Source organism: Chamaea fasciata, unplaced genomic scaffold, assembly GCF_029207755.1.
Source record: "Chamaea fasciata isolate MVZ Bird 193981 ecotype frontalis unplaced genomic scaffold, bChaFas1.0.hap1 SCAF_16, whole genome shotgun sequence".
NCBI classification, from domain to species: domain Eukaryota; kingdom Metazoa; phylum Chordata; class Aves; order Passeriformes; family Sylviidae; genus Chamaea; species Chamaea fasciata.
In genome coordinates this window covers 16,208,340-16,224,853 of record NW_027094101.1, presented here as the reverse complement: position 1 = coordinate 16,224,853, position 16,514 = coordinate 16,208,340, and the positions used below count along the sequence as shown (strand labels likewise).

General features: G+C 41.6%; 1 protein-coding gene across 2 annotated transcripts in view; it reads left to right on the top strand.

Moving 5' to 3' along the window:
• IFT140 (intraflagellar transport 140) overlaps window positions 1–16,514 on the top strand; it is a 95,091-nt gene that overhangs the window by 34,161 nt on the left and 44,416 nt on the right. For both annotated transcript variants that reach the window (XM_066198054.1, XM_066198055.1), the window contains exons 10-18: window positions 3,022–3,225; window positions 3,604–3,676; window positions 5,390–5,481; window positions 6,266–6,393; window positions 7,911–8,028; window positions 8,445–8,572; window positions 11,867–12,014; window positions 13,708–13,839; window positions 16,053–16,249. In XM_066198054.1, coding sequence (XP_066054151.1) covers window positions 3,022–3,225; window positions 3,604–3,676; window positions 5,390–5,481; window positions 6,266–6,393; window positions 7,911–8,028; window positions 8,445–8,572; window positions 11,867–12,014; window positions 13,708–13,839; window positions 16,053–16,249 — 1,220 coding nt within the window. The remainder of the gene's footprint in view (window positions 1–3,021; window positions 3,226–3,603; window positions 3,677–5,389; window positions 5,482–6,265; window positions 6,394–7,910; window positions 8,029–8,444; window positions 8,573–11,866; window positions 12,015–13,707; window positions 13,840–16,052; window positions 16,250–16,514) is intronic.

Sequence of the window (16,514 nt, the reverse complement as noted above, 5' to 3'; positions counted from 1 at the left end):
GCCATGGGCTGATCCAGGCTGCACGGGAGAAGGATGAGACTCCTGAACATCTGCAGTACATCGATGACATAATCATGTGGAGGAACAGGAGAGCAGAAGTCTTTGAGAAAGGAGAAAAGATCATCCAGGTTCTCCTGAAAGCTGGTTTTGTCATCCAAAAGGGTAAGGTCAAAGGATCTGCTTGAGGGATCCAGTTCCTGGGAGTGAAGTGGCAAGACGGACGGTGCCAGATACCCACCAAGGTCATCAATAAGATCACCGCGATGTCTCCGCTCACCAGCAAGAAGGAAAAGCAAGCTTTCCTAGGCACCATAGTTTTTTGGAGAATGCACATTCCTGAGTGCAGCCAGATTGTGGGCCCTCTCTACCTGGTTACCCGCAAGAAGAACAATTTCTACTGGGACCTTGAACAGCAACAAGCCTTTGTCCAGATCTAGCAGGGGACTGCTCATGCGGTGGCATTTGCTCAGTCAGGACAGGACCAGAGGTGAAGAACGTGCTCTACTCTGCGGCTGGGAACAAAAGTCTTTCCTGGAGTCTCTGGCAGAAGTTGTCTGGTGAGACTCTGGGTCAGCCACTGGGATTCTGGAGCCAAAGTTACAGAGGGTCCAAAGCCAACTACACCCAAAGAAGGGAGATCCTGGCAGCCTATGAAGGAGTTCAAGCTGTCTCAGATGTGACTGGCACAGAGGCACAACTCCTCCTGTCACCCTGACTGCCAGTGCTGAGGTGGATGTTTAAAGGAAAGGTTTCCTCTACCCATCACACCACTGATGCTACAAGGAGTAAGTGGATTGTCCTGATTACACGGCGCACCTGTATTGGAAACCCAAATCACACTGGGATCTTGGAAATAATTTTAAATTGCCCTGAAGGTGAGGACTTTGTTCTGACAGATGAAGAGCAAGAACAGGTTATGTGAGCTGTGGGAAGTCCACCGTACAATCAGCTGCCAACTAAGAAACATGCTACGCACTTTTCACTAACGATTCCCGTCACATTGTAGGAATGAACTGAAAATGGAAAGCCAGATAGAGCCCCACATGACAAGTTACAGAAGCTACCAAAGGAGAAGGTAGGTCAAGCCAGTTTGCATAACTCAAAGTCATCCAGTTGGTCTTGGACATTGCTGAACAAGTGAAATGGCTAAGGATTTACTTCTACACTGAATGTGGGGTGGTGGCAAATGGTCTGTGGGAGTGGTTGGCAAGGTGGAAAAAGGCCAAATGGCAGTATAGAGGAAAAACCAGTCTGGACTGCTGAAGAATGGCAAGACATTGCCCCTTAGTAGAGAAGCTACCTGTGAAAGTGTGTCATGTGGATGCTCATGTTCCCAAGAGTCAGGCTAATGACCACCAAAAATGAACAAGTGGATCAGGCTGCAAAAATCGAGGTGTCTCAGTTAGATCTGCTCTTGGAATACAAGGGAGAGTTGTTCCTAGCTCAATGGGTCCATGATGCCTCAGGCCATCAGGGCAGAGGTGCCACGTATAAGGGGAGACTGAGGGATGGATCTAACTGTGGACAGCATCTCCCACATTATCCCTGATTGTGAAATGTGTGCTGCAATCAAACAGGCCAAGCAGGTGAAGCCCCTATGGTTTGGTGGGTCGTGGTCCAATACAAGTATGGGGAGACCTAGCAGATCAATTACATCACACTGCCTCGAACCTGCCAAGACAAGGGCCACATGTGCACAGTGGTGGAAGCCACCATTGGGTGGTTGGAGATCTACCCTGTGCCTCACACTGCTGCCTGGAGCACCATGGTGGGCCACGAGAAGCAGGTCCTGCGGAAGGATGGCACCCCTGAGAATTGAGTCTGACAATGGTACTCATTTCAAGAATAGCCTTATAAACACCTGGTCAAGAGGAAATGGTATTTAGTGGGCATACCACATTCCTTACCATGCACCAGCTGCGGGGGAAGTTGAGCAGTGCAATGGACTATTAAAAACAACATTGAAGGCAATGGGAGGTAGGACCTTCAAGCAGTGGGATCTGCATTTAGCGAAGGCTACAGGGTTAGTTAATACCGGAGTTCCACTAAGCAAGCCAGCCCTTCCCAGTCTGAACCCGTGTACCACAGATGGTGATGAGATTCCGGTGGTGCATATGAGAGATATGTTAGGAAAGACAGGATGAGTTCAGCCTTGAGCAAAGACAAATCCATTTGTTGGTTGTCTTTGCTCAGGGACATGGTTGTACCTGGTGGGTGATGGAGAAAGATAGAGAAACATAACGTATACCTCAATGGGACCTTATTTTGGGGTGAACAGTCTATGACATTGTGCCTGTATCCACATCTGCATGTATATTTGTATATAATTAGGATAATGCATGAATGTCTATAGTTAAAAAGTGTAAGTTCAATGTAGTATGTTGCTATGGAAAAAAAAATTGGAGTGGATAATGTTGGGAGTTTGGTTTTCTCGAAGGAATTGCTTCCCATTTGTTGTCTTCCTGAGGCCACTAACCACTAACCCCTGGGGAGGCTCAGCATCACAGCATCCCCTGGAGCCCACTGCTGCCTCTCAGCCTCGCCCAACGGTGCCCCCAGCTGGTTGTGGCCATAACTACACCAATGGGGAAATTGTTTGATGAGTGGGAAAACTTACGGTTTTTTCTTTGCCGTTGTTTTTTGTTTGTTTTGTTTTATATATATATATTTTTTCCTAGTAAAGAACTGTTATTCCTTTTCCCATTTTTTTTACTGGAAGCCCTGTATTTTTGAAGTTATAATAGTTTGGAGGGAGGGGGCCAGCTTTCTATTCCAGGAACGTTCCTGCCTTCCTTAGCAGATACATGTCTTTTAAACCAGGACACTGGGTAACAAGTGTAATAATTTGAAACAGTAATATTTCTCAGTCATTCCCTATAGTTTGCATTTAGATAGTAGTACTTTTCGTATGTATAAAAGTGTTTATTCTGTCTTTCCCATGTTACTTCTCTTGGGACATTGCTATGGCAGTTCAAGACCAGAGATCAAACTGTGTGGTTTTTCTTTTCACATTATGTACAGTGGGGGTCCCGAAGAAACCTGCTGGCAGTGAACAACATCAGCTCTGTGGTGATCCTCAGTGAGCAGGCCACGTTGGTGCATTTTCATCAGCAGGTGGCTGTGGTACAGGTGTCTCCCAACCTCTTCAATGTGACGATTTTCAGCACAGGAACCACTTGCAGCCTTCGTGTTGATATGAATGCTAATGGAGTATTTGCTACTAAGGTTAATCTGTTTGGATTTTATTTTATTTTCCATTTATTTGCCTAATCAGTTGCCTAGTTAGGTTTATAGAGACCAAACTATTTTTCAATATTCAGTGTAGTATGTTATGAAGGTATTGTTGTGACAGTAGCAATGGTGCGGTGGTGGAGCTGCTTTTTTTTTTTTTTTAAGATAGAACAGGGACTCAGTAATTCTCTAGGGTGCTCACCAGAACCCAGAGAACCTCTGGGCTGCTAAAAGCCTTCAAACCCAATGTCTAGAGGAACGAGTAATTGGTGGCTGTTATAGGGGAGGCCTTGCTATGTTATTGCATGAATTCCTGCATGTTTCCAAAAGAAACTAAATGTACTTATTTACCTGGTGTTTTGTTTGTTTTAGGATGCTATAGTATTCTGGAATGGGAAGCAAGTGGCTGTCTTTGAGTCCTCAGGAGATACCTTTAGAAGTGCAGGTAGGAATTAAAATGTTCGTCAAGAGTCGGAATGCTTCTTTTCTTCCAAGGTTATATATCCATTCATGGTAGCTGATGCACTGTAATGACAGAGTAACAGAACAGTTTGGGTTGGATGGGACTTTAAAGCGCATCTCATTCCAACCCCCCTGCCATGGGCAGAGACACCTTCTATGCCGCAAAAAACCCTCAGGGCTTGAGAAAGCTGGTGCAGCTAAATTACATTATACAGGGCTGTTGCGGTTCGCTGGTTCTCTCATCCTGGGCAGCCCTGGCACCATGGCAAGTGAGGTACATTCCAGCGATTAGATCACCTTCTGGATCCAGTGGGACTTGGTTTGTCCTCAGGCTGGAGGCAACAATGGCAGGAAGAAAGAAGGAGGGACACCGTTGAGGGTTCACCAGACTGGGTTTATTGCTCCACAGGAGACACAACCGACGCCCTGAGCATCTGCCTCAGCAAAGCCAAGGAGCACCCTGGCACAGCAGTTTTATTCGGGGGCGGTACAGAGGGATGGGTTCTGCAGAGGTCCAATCAGTGATAACATGGGAGTGGCTCTGAGTATAACAGACAAACAAGGTAACAAACCAGGCTGGGGTAGGAGGGGAAAGCTGGGATCCTGCCCAATCACTCGACGCTCTCCCGGAACATTCCAGGCGCAGGGAGAGGCCCTGGAGTGATGGACAGGACTCGGGTTACATAAGGGAAGATGGAAGGAACCAAAGGGAGCTAACTAAAGGGGGGACGTGGAATGAACCACTACAGAGGACTATGGATAAAACAGAGAACATATAATAACAGAACTAGAAAATGCACCGCCACACAGGGCCTTGCACAAAACATCGTGTGAGGCTAGAACTACTTCTTTCTATATATTTTTAAGTGCACCATTGATGTTGATCAAGAAGAGCAATTTTTTCCTGCTTTTGTAGCTTTGACTCCTTTTGCCTTTACAGATAAGACATGGTAATGGCTATTGAGTGCTTTGAGAAAGTGTAATCAAGATTACATAGCACTCACATAGGAACTGGGAAGGAAGCTTTTTGTCCCAGCTCTCAGGAGAAGTTGTTCCATAAATTGTTGTATATAGTGTCAAGTAGAGTAAATTAGCTTTTTAAATAATTAATTCTCCCTAAATATTTCTGTCTTGAGAAATAAGTGATGTAGAATTCCAACAATTCCATCCTTAATGTTGGGATTTGTCTTTTAAGAATCATTAGATGTTTTCTGCTTGCCCATATTTACTGATATATTTTTTTAACTTTTCCATGCTGTATCATTGCTTTATTACCACCAAGGTCCTAACAATCTACACCACTTCTGAAGTTATTGCAGAACCACTGTTCTGACAGAGATTCTGTTATTCCTCTTCAGTAGCAGTTCACTGAAAAGTGAATTCTCTTACCAGAACCTCACACTGCACTTTTTTTTCCTTTCTTTCACTCCCCATATCCACTCTTTCCCCTTCCTCTCTCACTTGTTTCCATGGACAGAGTCTACCAACACCTGTTTACAATGGGAGCTCCAGTTTTTAAATGTAGTGGCAGTATGGAAGAAGGCTAAAACACCAAGAAGATGCAAATTCAAAAGTGACTGACAGATTGAAAAAGGGATTTGGTGCAAGATAGTGGAAATTGTTTGCTATAAGTTACTGTTTTTTCTTTTTACAGAACATATTTATTGTAATGATGGCTTTGTTGTGGTTGTTCCAGGCTCTTTCCTTTGTGACTCTCCGGTTCTATCTGTTCACGGTGAAAATCTGTACACAGTGGAGCCGTATCGGATCCAGGTCCGCACCTGGCAGGTAAGGACTGAGAAAACCATGAAGGGACAGGTAGGCCTTGTTGTTTTCAAAGATTGGTATTAGAGCTTGAAATAAAGTACGTGATAGCTCTAAATCTACTAACTCTACCTTATCATAATACAATACTCAAAAATTATTTTGACTATTTCAGCAGAAAGATCTTTGACATTTTGTGTTCTGTAAAAGTCTGCCACTCTGAACACTACTGCGGTGTAACTAGGAAGTATTTACAGACCTGAAGATGATTTCAATTGCATGCAGGTTGAAATACCTATTTCAGGAAGATGATCATACTGAATTTTCTTACAAGATAAAAATGTTACTTGTACATTTTGTGTGAACCTTTGCAGCTTCTGCTAGTCTGTGAGAATCAAAAAGAGAAATCTAATTATCAGAGTTCTATTATACATCATTTTATTTACGAAGTAAATACTATATTTTAGAATAAGTGTGATTAATCACGTAAGTATAATGCATTTGTATTTACAGCTATATATTTATGGACCTTCAGGGACTTGATATTTCTGTATGTCTTTCACATGGTAAAGGTTGTGTTACTAAAGAGGAAATTATTGCTGAAGGCTGCTTTTAAATTTAGGCTTTTTTGGGGGTTATATACATACCTGAAACCCAGATTGCATTTGTGTGTGTTTGTTTCTCCAATTTGCTTGGAATGATTCATCTAATACAGAAGTTCAGCAATTCCTGACTCAACTTGGTGACAAAATAAGTCTCTTCTAGTGAGGCTGTGACCACAAACCTGATGTTACACATTTCTTCCCAGGGCACAGTCAAACAGCTGCTGGTGTTCTCTGAAGCAGAGGGGAATCCGTGCCTCCTGGATGTCTGTGGGAATTTTCTGGCTGTGGGAACTGATCTGGCTCACTTGAAAATCTTTGATCTCTCACGCAGGTATTAAGGCTTTTAAAATAATCTGTTTGTAGTTAAGCATGTATTTTGTGGGGAGTCTTTAGCTGCTTTTGATTTGATGAAAAGCAACAGTCCCTTTGAATCTTGACACAATACATGCAGCTGTGTGAACTGATGGCATATTTCCAAAGCAAGGGAGGAGCCATGGAATAATTAGGCAAGTCACGGATTGATGATGATGATGATGATTATTATAAAAAGAGGATACTATGAGGGATATTTGAGTGCATTTTAAAGTGTGTGGAGAATTTATCGAAGATCAAGCTAAGGGTGTCCTATGTTTCTTTTGATAACTTGAACAAGACTTGAGTCTCAAAAGAGCTGAAATAAATCCAGGTCTTGTATCTTCTCATAAGTCAGCAAAGTTGTTTCAATGAATCTGTGGAGAAGGTGAACCTCGATCTGTGGAGACTGTTCTTCCTCCTGTTTAGGTTAAGAAGTTTACCTGACTTTGTTCAAACATTGCTGTACTCTTACACTGACGAACATGAAAGATACTGACGTGACATTAATTTTGAAAATTTAGCTGCTGATGGCAAATGTAATTTTGAAAAGCTGAAAGACCTGAAGAATGAAACAGATTCTGTTCTTCCTTGCATGCTGTCATCAGAGGAATGTTAAAGTCTAGTTAGTTGCCCTCTGGAAACGATTTGGGTTGGGATCACACGCATTCCACCTGGGACAGTTTGAAGGTTATTAGGTTTGGGCACGTTGTAACTAGCGTAAATACTGAATTAAGATGTTTGATAGTGGAAAAAAAATAGCTTCACTCCTGCATACTATGATAATTTTTTTTGTATTTGGTGCTGAAAGATGCCCCTTCTCAAACTGTAGCGCTTTTATTTCAGGGCACCATAGTGGGCTTAGAACAAATGTTATTTTTATAGAATCAAAGATTTGTGTTTTCATGAGATTATATTATAGCTCTAAATGGCTGTCTCTTCAAATTACTGTCGCTTCTTTTTGCTGCATTCTTTTGTTTCATGAGATTTGTCCCCTTTGTTGCTGCCTGATAACTGGGTTTGTATCTATACCAGCAATAAGATTATTTCGAGACAATAAAATATATAAATATGCCCCTCAATGACATTTCTTTACTCCTGCTCCACAGTGTACTTTCCATATACAGAACTTATATGTGATGGGCTCTATTCAACATTCATGGTACTCTTCAACTTACTTCTGTATGAAAGGCAGGCCTCTGAATTCAGAATTATGGTTAGATGTTCTTGCTGTATAGCCATGTTTTGGGAATCCTGTAGAAGCACTGATGTTTATTCTTGCTGTTTCATTGAGGGAAGAGTTTCTGTTAATTTTTTCCTGAAAGAAACGCAGTGGCAGCAATCCTCTGGAGAGGAAGGGGGAGTCTGGGGCAGTGCTGTCATGCAGTTAAAATAGTTTGCTTTTAAAAGTGTTACCCATAATTTGCTAAATGTTTTGGCTGATGCATATTGCCTGTTGCTTGCCGCCATATAATTGAAGTTTATTCCTTCCCACAGGGAGGCAAAAGTGCACTGCAACAGCAAGAGTTTATCCAAGCTGCTCCCTGGCTGCGGAGACATTGTGTCTGTGAAGTGCAATGCTAACGGCAGCAAAGTCAGCATCCTTGTCAACAGGGTGAGGCACAGCTCTTCACTCAGGGACTTGTCCATTGGTTCATAGACTGGTGTGGGTCAAGATTACTGAGGACACAAGAATCACATCTCAGACGTAAACCTACCCAGTTCAGGCAGTGTATTGAGTCACGTAATGAAATGTCATGTCCCGGCATTAATTAAAGTCTCTTAAGGCTTTGTACTGTTTTGGGAGCAATCCAGAAAAGGAAGATTTTAGTCTAAAAAGCTGCTTTGTAGCATTTCAAAGAAACCCAAGGCTGACTTGTTGGAATAGTAAAACAGCCAGGAATTTGCTCGTACTTCTTAGTGAGAATGACCTTATGTGATGACCAGTGAAGAAAGTTGAGAGCATGGAGCAGATGGGATAAACATACCTATTCTTTCTGGCTGCATTCTTCTTTTTTTCCTTTCTTGTAGGCAGATGGGAACATCGATTCCAAGATCTATTTCTATGATGTTGAAATGGACCAAGTTACGCTCTTTGATTTTAAGGCTGAACAGGGAGGTGGTAGAGAGAACCTTTCTGCTGGACAAGGCATTGGCAAGTAAGGAGCTCTTACTTCAAGAAGTATTAATGGTGGATTTAAGATGGAAATCTGCCCTGTAAGGAGAGGCACATCTTGATTCTGACATTCCTCCGTCTTGGGAAAGAGCTTGTATGAATTTAATTATTTATTTCTAAAGAGCTAATTAACACTGGTGAATTTATGTCCATCAGGCTTCATCCCTGTCTATTCCAATAATGCGAGCTAGGGAGTGTCAAATGAAGGTTCCAGTGTTGTGGTTTGACATTGGCCAAATACTAGGCACCCACAAGAGTTTTTCACTTACCCTCGTCTTTACACTTGGGCAGAGAGGAGGGAAGAAAAAAAACCGGAGTTAACAAAGGGTTCATGAGTTGAGATAAGGACTGGGAGAAAAACGCTGTAAGGGCAAAATGGGTTTAAATTTAAAGGTATAAAGTATATTTATTATTAACAGAGTCAGAGGAGGATAATGAGAAGTAAAATAAGCCCTTAAAGCACCTCTTTTCCCACCAGCCCTTCCCTTCTTCTCACCGACAGTGCAAGGAGATAGGGCATGGGAATTTTGGTCACTTTGTAACTCAATATCTCTTTTGCTCGCTCAGGGAGAGGAGTCTTTCTTCTGCTATGCCATGGGGTCCCTCCCACAGGCAGTCTTCCCAAAACTGTTGTGGTATGGGTCACTCGTCCATGGGGTGCAGTCTGTGAAGGATAGGAAGTTTGGAAGCAAGGGACCATTGTCAACAAGTTCCACTAATTCAAAGATTCTTGCAAGATTCCGCATCACTGAGAAATTGGTCTCGTCTAGATTGCGTGTCAGGGAATGGCTCATCATGCTTTCACTGCCAGCCAGGCAGCCCTGCTGCCATTGCAGGGGTGGTCACCATGGGTCATGTGCTATTTATCACCTTTCTTTATGTGGGGCACCAGGAGAGGGAAGCCACCACTGCCACTGCCCTTCTGCCTGCAGCTCAACTGGCTAGGGGCGGCCAGGCAGGCAAGGCTCGCTGCGGGCTGTGCTGGCATGGTGGTGGCCGTGGCGCCTCCCCACCCCTGGGGGAATACTGTGTGTGCGCTGTTCTGATTTTTTTTCTTAAATACATCATCACAGAAGCGTTACCAGCAGCATGTCTATCTTCAGAGCCATTAGAGGTTGGCTCTGTCAGTCATGGTGGAAGCTTCTAGCAGCTTCTCACAGAAATTACCCTTGTGGCACCCCCCTCCCCTCCCCCCTGTGGCCAAACACCAGGCTATGCCGAATCAACACATCCAGAAAGCAAGCTCAAAATAAGCAGGAGGTAGTTCTTCAGCCAACATGCAGCTAAACCAAGGAACTCCTTGCAAAAGAAGTAGAGAAGATGAAGGAAGGGCTCATGGAGATATTAGACAAATTCATAGAAGAGAAATTCAGGGAGAGTTGGAATGGAATGGAATGGAATGGAATGGAATGGAATGGAATGGAATGGAATGGAATGGAATGGAATGGAATGGAATGGAATGGAATGGAATGGAATGGAATGGAATGGAATAGAATAGAATAGAATAGAATAGAATAGAATAGAATAGAATAGAATAGAATAGAATAGAATAGAATAGACTTCTATTAAGGATTGATACCTTTCAGTTCATGCAGTCTGTGCTGTAGGAAGTGCATTAGAAATCCTAGCAGCACAATGCAGTGAAGTAGAAATGCTTGTGAAAGTATGGTGCAATATAAAAGTACTAATTCCCATTTGATTTTACAATAATTTTTCTGACTGTATTTTTCTTAAGAAAAACCAGCATTGGAACAGGTGGATTGCTTTTTTAGCGACTATCTGCTATAGGTATTACAAGAAAAAAAAGGAATTACTCTGCTTACCACTGAAAGCCAGAAGAAACTTCCCAGCTCATCAAAAACTAAGGCCAATGCAAATCTGGGGTCTTACATCCTGTTTGGTTATGTGGTAGTGTAGTCAAGAGTAAGTGAGGAAGTTGTTTCCAGGTGCAGTATCTTGCGTAGCCCAACAGAGGCCAACCCAAGCCAGGAATGCTGTTTCACTGCTTGATTGTTAGATAGTCTGTGTGAATAATCCATTTGTCTATTCTTCCTTTTAAAGGATCTTCAAATTAGAGTGAGTAAACGAAGCAGAACGTGATAATCATCTACACCTCTTCTGCTTCTCTTTCCCTCCTCCTGAGGCAAAATCTAAACACTCCCAGGTTTTTTACACAAATTCTGTTTTGCAGTTTGCAATTTACTGGTTTTGAATTCCATGGGAGGGAGAGGACTTAGGGTGTCTCTGTACCTCTTGGAATGTCTCTTTTAATTTGCCCTCTAGTCCTACTCCAATCCTCCCCACAAATTCCACCCTTCAATGGTGACAGCAAGTGAGAAAATACTTTAATGATGTCTTTGGTTTCTCTTTTAAATAATCTGACATTTTTCCAGAAGAATGAATACTAAGCCATTAGTAAAATAATGTGATTCTGTATGTCTGGAGTCTTGATGTGCCTGGAACTGAAACAGTATTGAAATGCCCAAAGGAGGCAGTAAGATGTTATTATTTAAATTGCTGCCAGAGACTGGCTTTCCCAAGGCTGCAGGGGAAGTCCTTGTGTTTTATGTGTTCTTCCACAGTGCCTCAGAGTTCTTGACATGCAGTAGCCAGGTGGTGGTAGGTCTCTTCTCTCAGGTGACAATCAATAGGATGAGAGGAAATGGCCTCAAGTTGTTCCAGTAAAGATTTAGATTGGGTATTATGGAAAATTTCTTCAGGCAGAATTGTCAGGCGTTGGAATGGGCTGGCCACAGCAGTGGTGGAATGTGGAAGGAAAAAATGTGTGGATGTGGCACTCTGGGACATGGTTTAGTGGTGGATGTGGTGGTGGTGCTGGGTGCATGGTTAGACTTGCTGATTTTAGAGGGCTCTTCCAATCTTAATGATTCCGTGGTTTGAAGACCGAGCTGAGGTAAACCCTGTGTAACAGCAGCAGGGACTGAGGTAGATAGTTTGAAGGATGTTCAAGTGTTTCTGTAGGATCTGCAATCTCAGGGGATCTTAAAATCTAGATTTTAAGCATCTGTTTCTATAGGCAGTGCCAACTTTTTCTGTACCAAAATGCTTTCTGTTCTATCACCACTGCCAGTGTAACAGACCAAACTAGAAGTGTCATTGCCATGTGTAAAATGTTAGGAGCATCTGGTAATGTTCTAATACAGAGTATAAATAACTGCGAATGATCCCTTGATGAGCTTTATTTACACTCATGCACTGAATGGGCTGGTGGAATTACTTTGTCTCCCTTTCTACATTTTTTCTCGTCTCTTGGTAGGTCTGTAGTGGAGTATCCAGAGTTGCACAGTCACATCCCTGCTTGCCATTTCTGGGACCAGAGTGAACCAAGACTTTTTGTATGTGAAGCAATTCCTGAAACCAGCCTCCATCTTCCAGACCAAAAGAAAAACCAGACTGAGGGCACAGTACGGTCTTTTTTATTTTTATCTTGTTCTACGTGGAGTTCTTCCTGTCCAAGTAATAAATCCTTTGTGCTTCATTAAGGATGTAGGAGTGGGTAGTACACTTTACTACGTGCAAAAATGAATCGTGAACCCTGTGTTTGGTGTCTGTGGTTCAGGCAGTCCCTCTGTGGCAGCCCTCTGGTTTGGGCCGAGCTTGCATACAGTGAAGTAGAAAAAGAGGGGATTTCTTTAGCTGTGATAGAATTTTGGGAATGACCGTAATGCAAGCTTGTATCTGGACTACAGTTTTTCAGGATAATCTAGATTGATAATCTAGAAGTTTGTAACTTTAAAAATTGCTGATTTTATATCTCGAGTCCACTTTTAGCAGCAAGAATTAACTTGATAGAATAACAGGGACACTACTGTTAAGGTGAACAGAGAAATATGCTCTTCCACCCAGTCCCTCCCATCTTCTGCTTTTCTGGAAAGACACTGTACATTTTTATGGGACTTCAAAAATTATCTGTTATGATCTTTTTTACATTAGAAAAAAAGATTTCATTTTTATTGATCAGAAATGATCTAATTAACGATTTCTTCTATCACACAAACAATTCTTCCCCTGCTATTGTGTTTGTACTGCTCCTTACCACTTTGTCTGTACAGAACTGCCTATCCTGCATAAACATTCTGTTGATTTGAAACACCCATTATAATCTCAAGTTTTCATATTTGTGCCTTATTTTAACTAAATCTCATAAAATTAGAGGTATAAAGCTCTTTGTGTCTTTTGGTTAAAAATGACCTTAGAAGAACCATGTGCAGATCAAAGTGAAAAGGAGAAATGGGATAGGGATGTCTCGAAAGGCCTGACCAGGGTCTTCTAGCAAAGAGAAGAACGATTCAACCTAATATTCCTCAAGTAAAATACTTAAAAATACTTGGCTTCTAAATAAAGTTGAAAAAAAAGATATAAAAGGAATGCAACTTACTTTTTGCCCCTTATCCAACAGAACTCTTTACTCTCTGTTTATGCTTTAGTAAATGAGAAGTCTGATTAACTTCTGCTGGAAATAAATATTTGAACTTGAGTCAGGTCAATACTTAAACTGCTAGAGGGACTATTTTTGAATGATGTATTTTGGATGATATATTTCCTGGAAACTCAAAGCAGTCAGTGAGCTGATGAACTTACAACGGGAATAATATAATGTTTTTCAAAAAAGTTGAGAATAGTTGTGGCTGCCCCATCTCTCAAAGTGTTCAAAGCCAGGTTGGACAGAGCTTGGAGCAACCTGGTCTAGTGGAAGGTGTCCCTGCCCTGGCAGGGGTTTGGAACTAGATAGTTTTTAAAGCCCCTTCCAACCCAAACCATTCTGTCATTCTGTTTTTTTGCCCTGAGCCAGATCTCTGAGAGAGATGCCTGAAGCAGCCATCTGTGGCCAGGGGCTTCTCTCATTATGGGGGTGAAGCTGGTTGCTGAGGTAGAGGTGGTGGTCTCTGTGCAGGAGGACCAGTCTGGAATGCAGAGTGAGGTGCTAGCTGCTCGCTGTAGGGAGGAAGCGTGTGGCTCTGCCTTCCCAGCAGCTGTGTCTGAAGGTATAGGTTGTACTACTGTCAAGAGAAGCTTCTGCCAAGTGAATATGGAAAATAAAAAGAAAGAAGGATATTGCAGCATAAAAACAAAACAGCGCTTTTCTTCCTTTTCCAGATGGATGTTTGGATTATATCATTCTTCAGCACTGAAGAGCATGGCCTTTTGCTGCAGGACAGCTTTCCATTGCCCTCATCCTACCAGGTTCTTCTGGGCATAGAGGTGCCACATTATTACTTTGCAAAAAAGGTGAGGTAATCCTTAAGAATTCCTTCCCTTCCCAGACTTTCCACTGTATAGGGATCAAATTTAACCAAATCGCGTTTGGGGTAGGTAGAGCAACTTCAATGGCAGGGGATGCATCACTTGTAGAAATGACATAAAGATAATTCTGATGCAAATGAATTTGGCAGAATTGTGGAATTCGTAATGAAATGGCTTTTCATGGGTATTGTAAGCTGAATGTGATGTACAAGTGTAGGAGAAACAGGGTAATGCAATTGAAAAAGGGATGTGAAAAAACTCTGCTTTATCTGGTCACTGTGCCTACTGCCAGTACAAGATGGGGATGTGTGTGAGATTTATGTAGGCTGTAAGACAGGACATTTCATACTGAGTTTGGCAGAAACATCCCACTTCCTTACTGGAATGAAGCTTAATCTCCAAGAATACCTGAGAGAGCAAGAATAGTCATCCTGTACCATCAGCAAGTGCCTGTGTGCTGTAAATGCCAAGAATGCGGGCTCTAACTTCTAAAACTTGAATTTCAATCCAAAACTGTTTGCATCTCAGGTAAATTATACCCTACATAATTGCATGCATACTGGGCGAGCTGCAGCCTTTCACCTACTGAGTGGTTTCTGGTTAAGTTTTGACCTGAGTTTCCTGATGATTCTTAGGGTGTTGATTTGCTCTGTTCCTGTCTTGTAGGGAGAGTGTAACAGCCATTTACTATACTTATGTATTTAGTTTTGTAAAACCTACAGGAAATTAATATTAATGAGACTTCTAATCCTCTTGTAGTATGGCAGCACTATTAGACAGGGAGATTGTATCTACTTACTATGTTCAGATTCAGAGCAGCACTTTGCAATTCTTCCCCATCAAAGCACTGCCTGTTGTCAGTCTTCCTGTGCAGACAACTTTTAGAGTTGTACTGTGTTTACTTTTCTTTTTCCCTTAAACTGAAAGGTCAATTATGATATGCTGCATTGTCCAATCTTTCTTTTTAACATTTCTCCATCATCTCATGCTATTTTACTTTGATATTGTTTCTTTCCTTTTTTTTTTTTTTACTCTGTATGGATTATTGCTGCCATTAGTTGCGTTTTCAGAGGGGATGTGTTTATAAACCTGTAAGTATCTGCATTGCTTTGGTCCTCTTCCTTCATCCTCTGCTCCTCTCTCATTTCTCTTTTCTTGGAAGGTAGTTGTCCCTTTATGACAAAGTCACTTTTTACATCACTTTGTATTCATTTGGGAAACCTAATTTAGTGTAAGACCAGAGTCTGCTTTAAATACAGCAAATCAAGTTGATGCAACAAGCTTTGTTGACCAAGTTTCATTCCAGGGTTTCTCCTTATTCTCTGTGTCTTTACTGTCCTGGTTCCAGAAATTCCTCAAGTTCTAGTCAAACGGATTTGCGCTTTTGATTTCTGTCTTTTACTCTACCCAGGACTTCCTTTTTATTATAATATAATACAATTTCTATTGGCTTCTGTATGCCATAAAATTTAGTAATCTTATGTAACTAAACGATTGGCATCCTTTGTGACTCAGATGATCTTCCTCTGTGCCTGGCTTGGGAAAATTTCCTTGTTATACTCCAGACACAGATCATTTGATATTGAGGATTAAGACTTTATTGTTTTTCTGCATATTGATTGAATTGCTTTGAGTTGCCTTTCAGTAAGTGGTAGAAGTGTCCCTGAAGCTTTAGAACTGCCAGTTGTAAGGGGAAGGGTTTGAACCTGAGCTTCAGTAGTCATAAGATGGACATGAAGGCAAGGATAAAAGAATTTGGTCTGTATAGTTAACTTTCAGAACAGCAGACTAATATTTGAGAAGAGACTAAACTTAGAGAGGTGTTTAACTGAAATCTTCAGAAATCTGGGAACTTAACAGTTGCTATTGTAATGGTAGTACTATTATAATACATATATATCTAAAAAATAATAATTACTGTAGTAATAGGAGGTTACATTTCTGTGGTATATTATCAATCTCCAGTGATCACTGACATGCTGTGATTGTTCACTGCAATATGCTAATCTCTTCTATGGCATTCCATATTTTCTGGCATTTTCTAGGAAGTTCTGAAACTTCGTAACTATTGTCGCTATTGATCATGGTCCTGCAGATATAAAAACTTGGACTGTGGTGGGAATAATGTAATTAATTACATGTACAAAGGAGTAAGTTTCAACTTGCTTGATACCTATATGATAACCTTCTCCTTTTAGCTGGGAGAAGCTGAGAAGGGAGCATCAGAGTCTGGCTCAGGAACAGTCTCTCAGATGGTTGCAAGAAGACCCATGAGAGATTTCATTGGATTGGGAGACTGTGATAAGACCACCCAGGATGCCATGCTGAACTTCAGCTACTATCTGACTGCGGGAGACATGGATGAGGCCTTCAAATCCATCAAGCTGATAAAAAGGTATCAGAACTATTTGTATGTATTTCTTCATGGGTGCAGTTTATTTTTGTTAAAAGTTTGTATAAAGTGTAGATCTTCCTAGATTCTCCTTACTTTTTCCCTCTCTGATTTCATTCTCCCTTTCATTTTTAACCAGATGAAACATCTTTCTCACAGACATTTTATTACATTATCTGTTCATTCTTTGTCTAGAACACATTGTGGATTCTTTTTTACTAAAAGAGAAAGAATTACTGATAATCTGCAACCTTACCCTGTGTCTGAA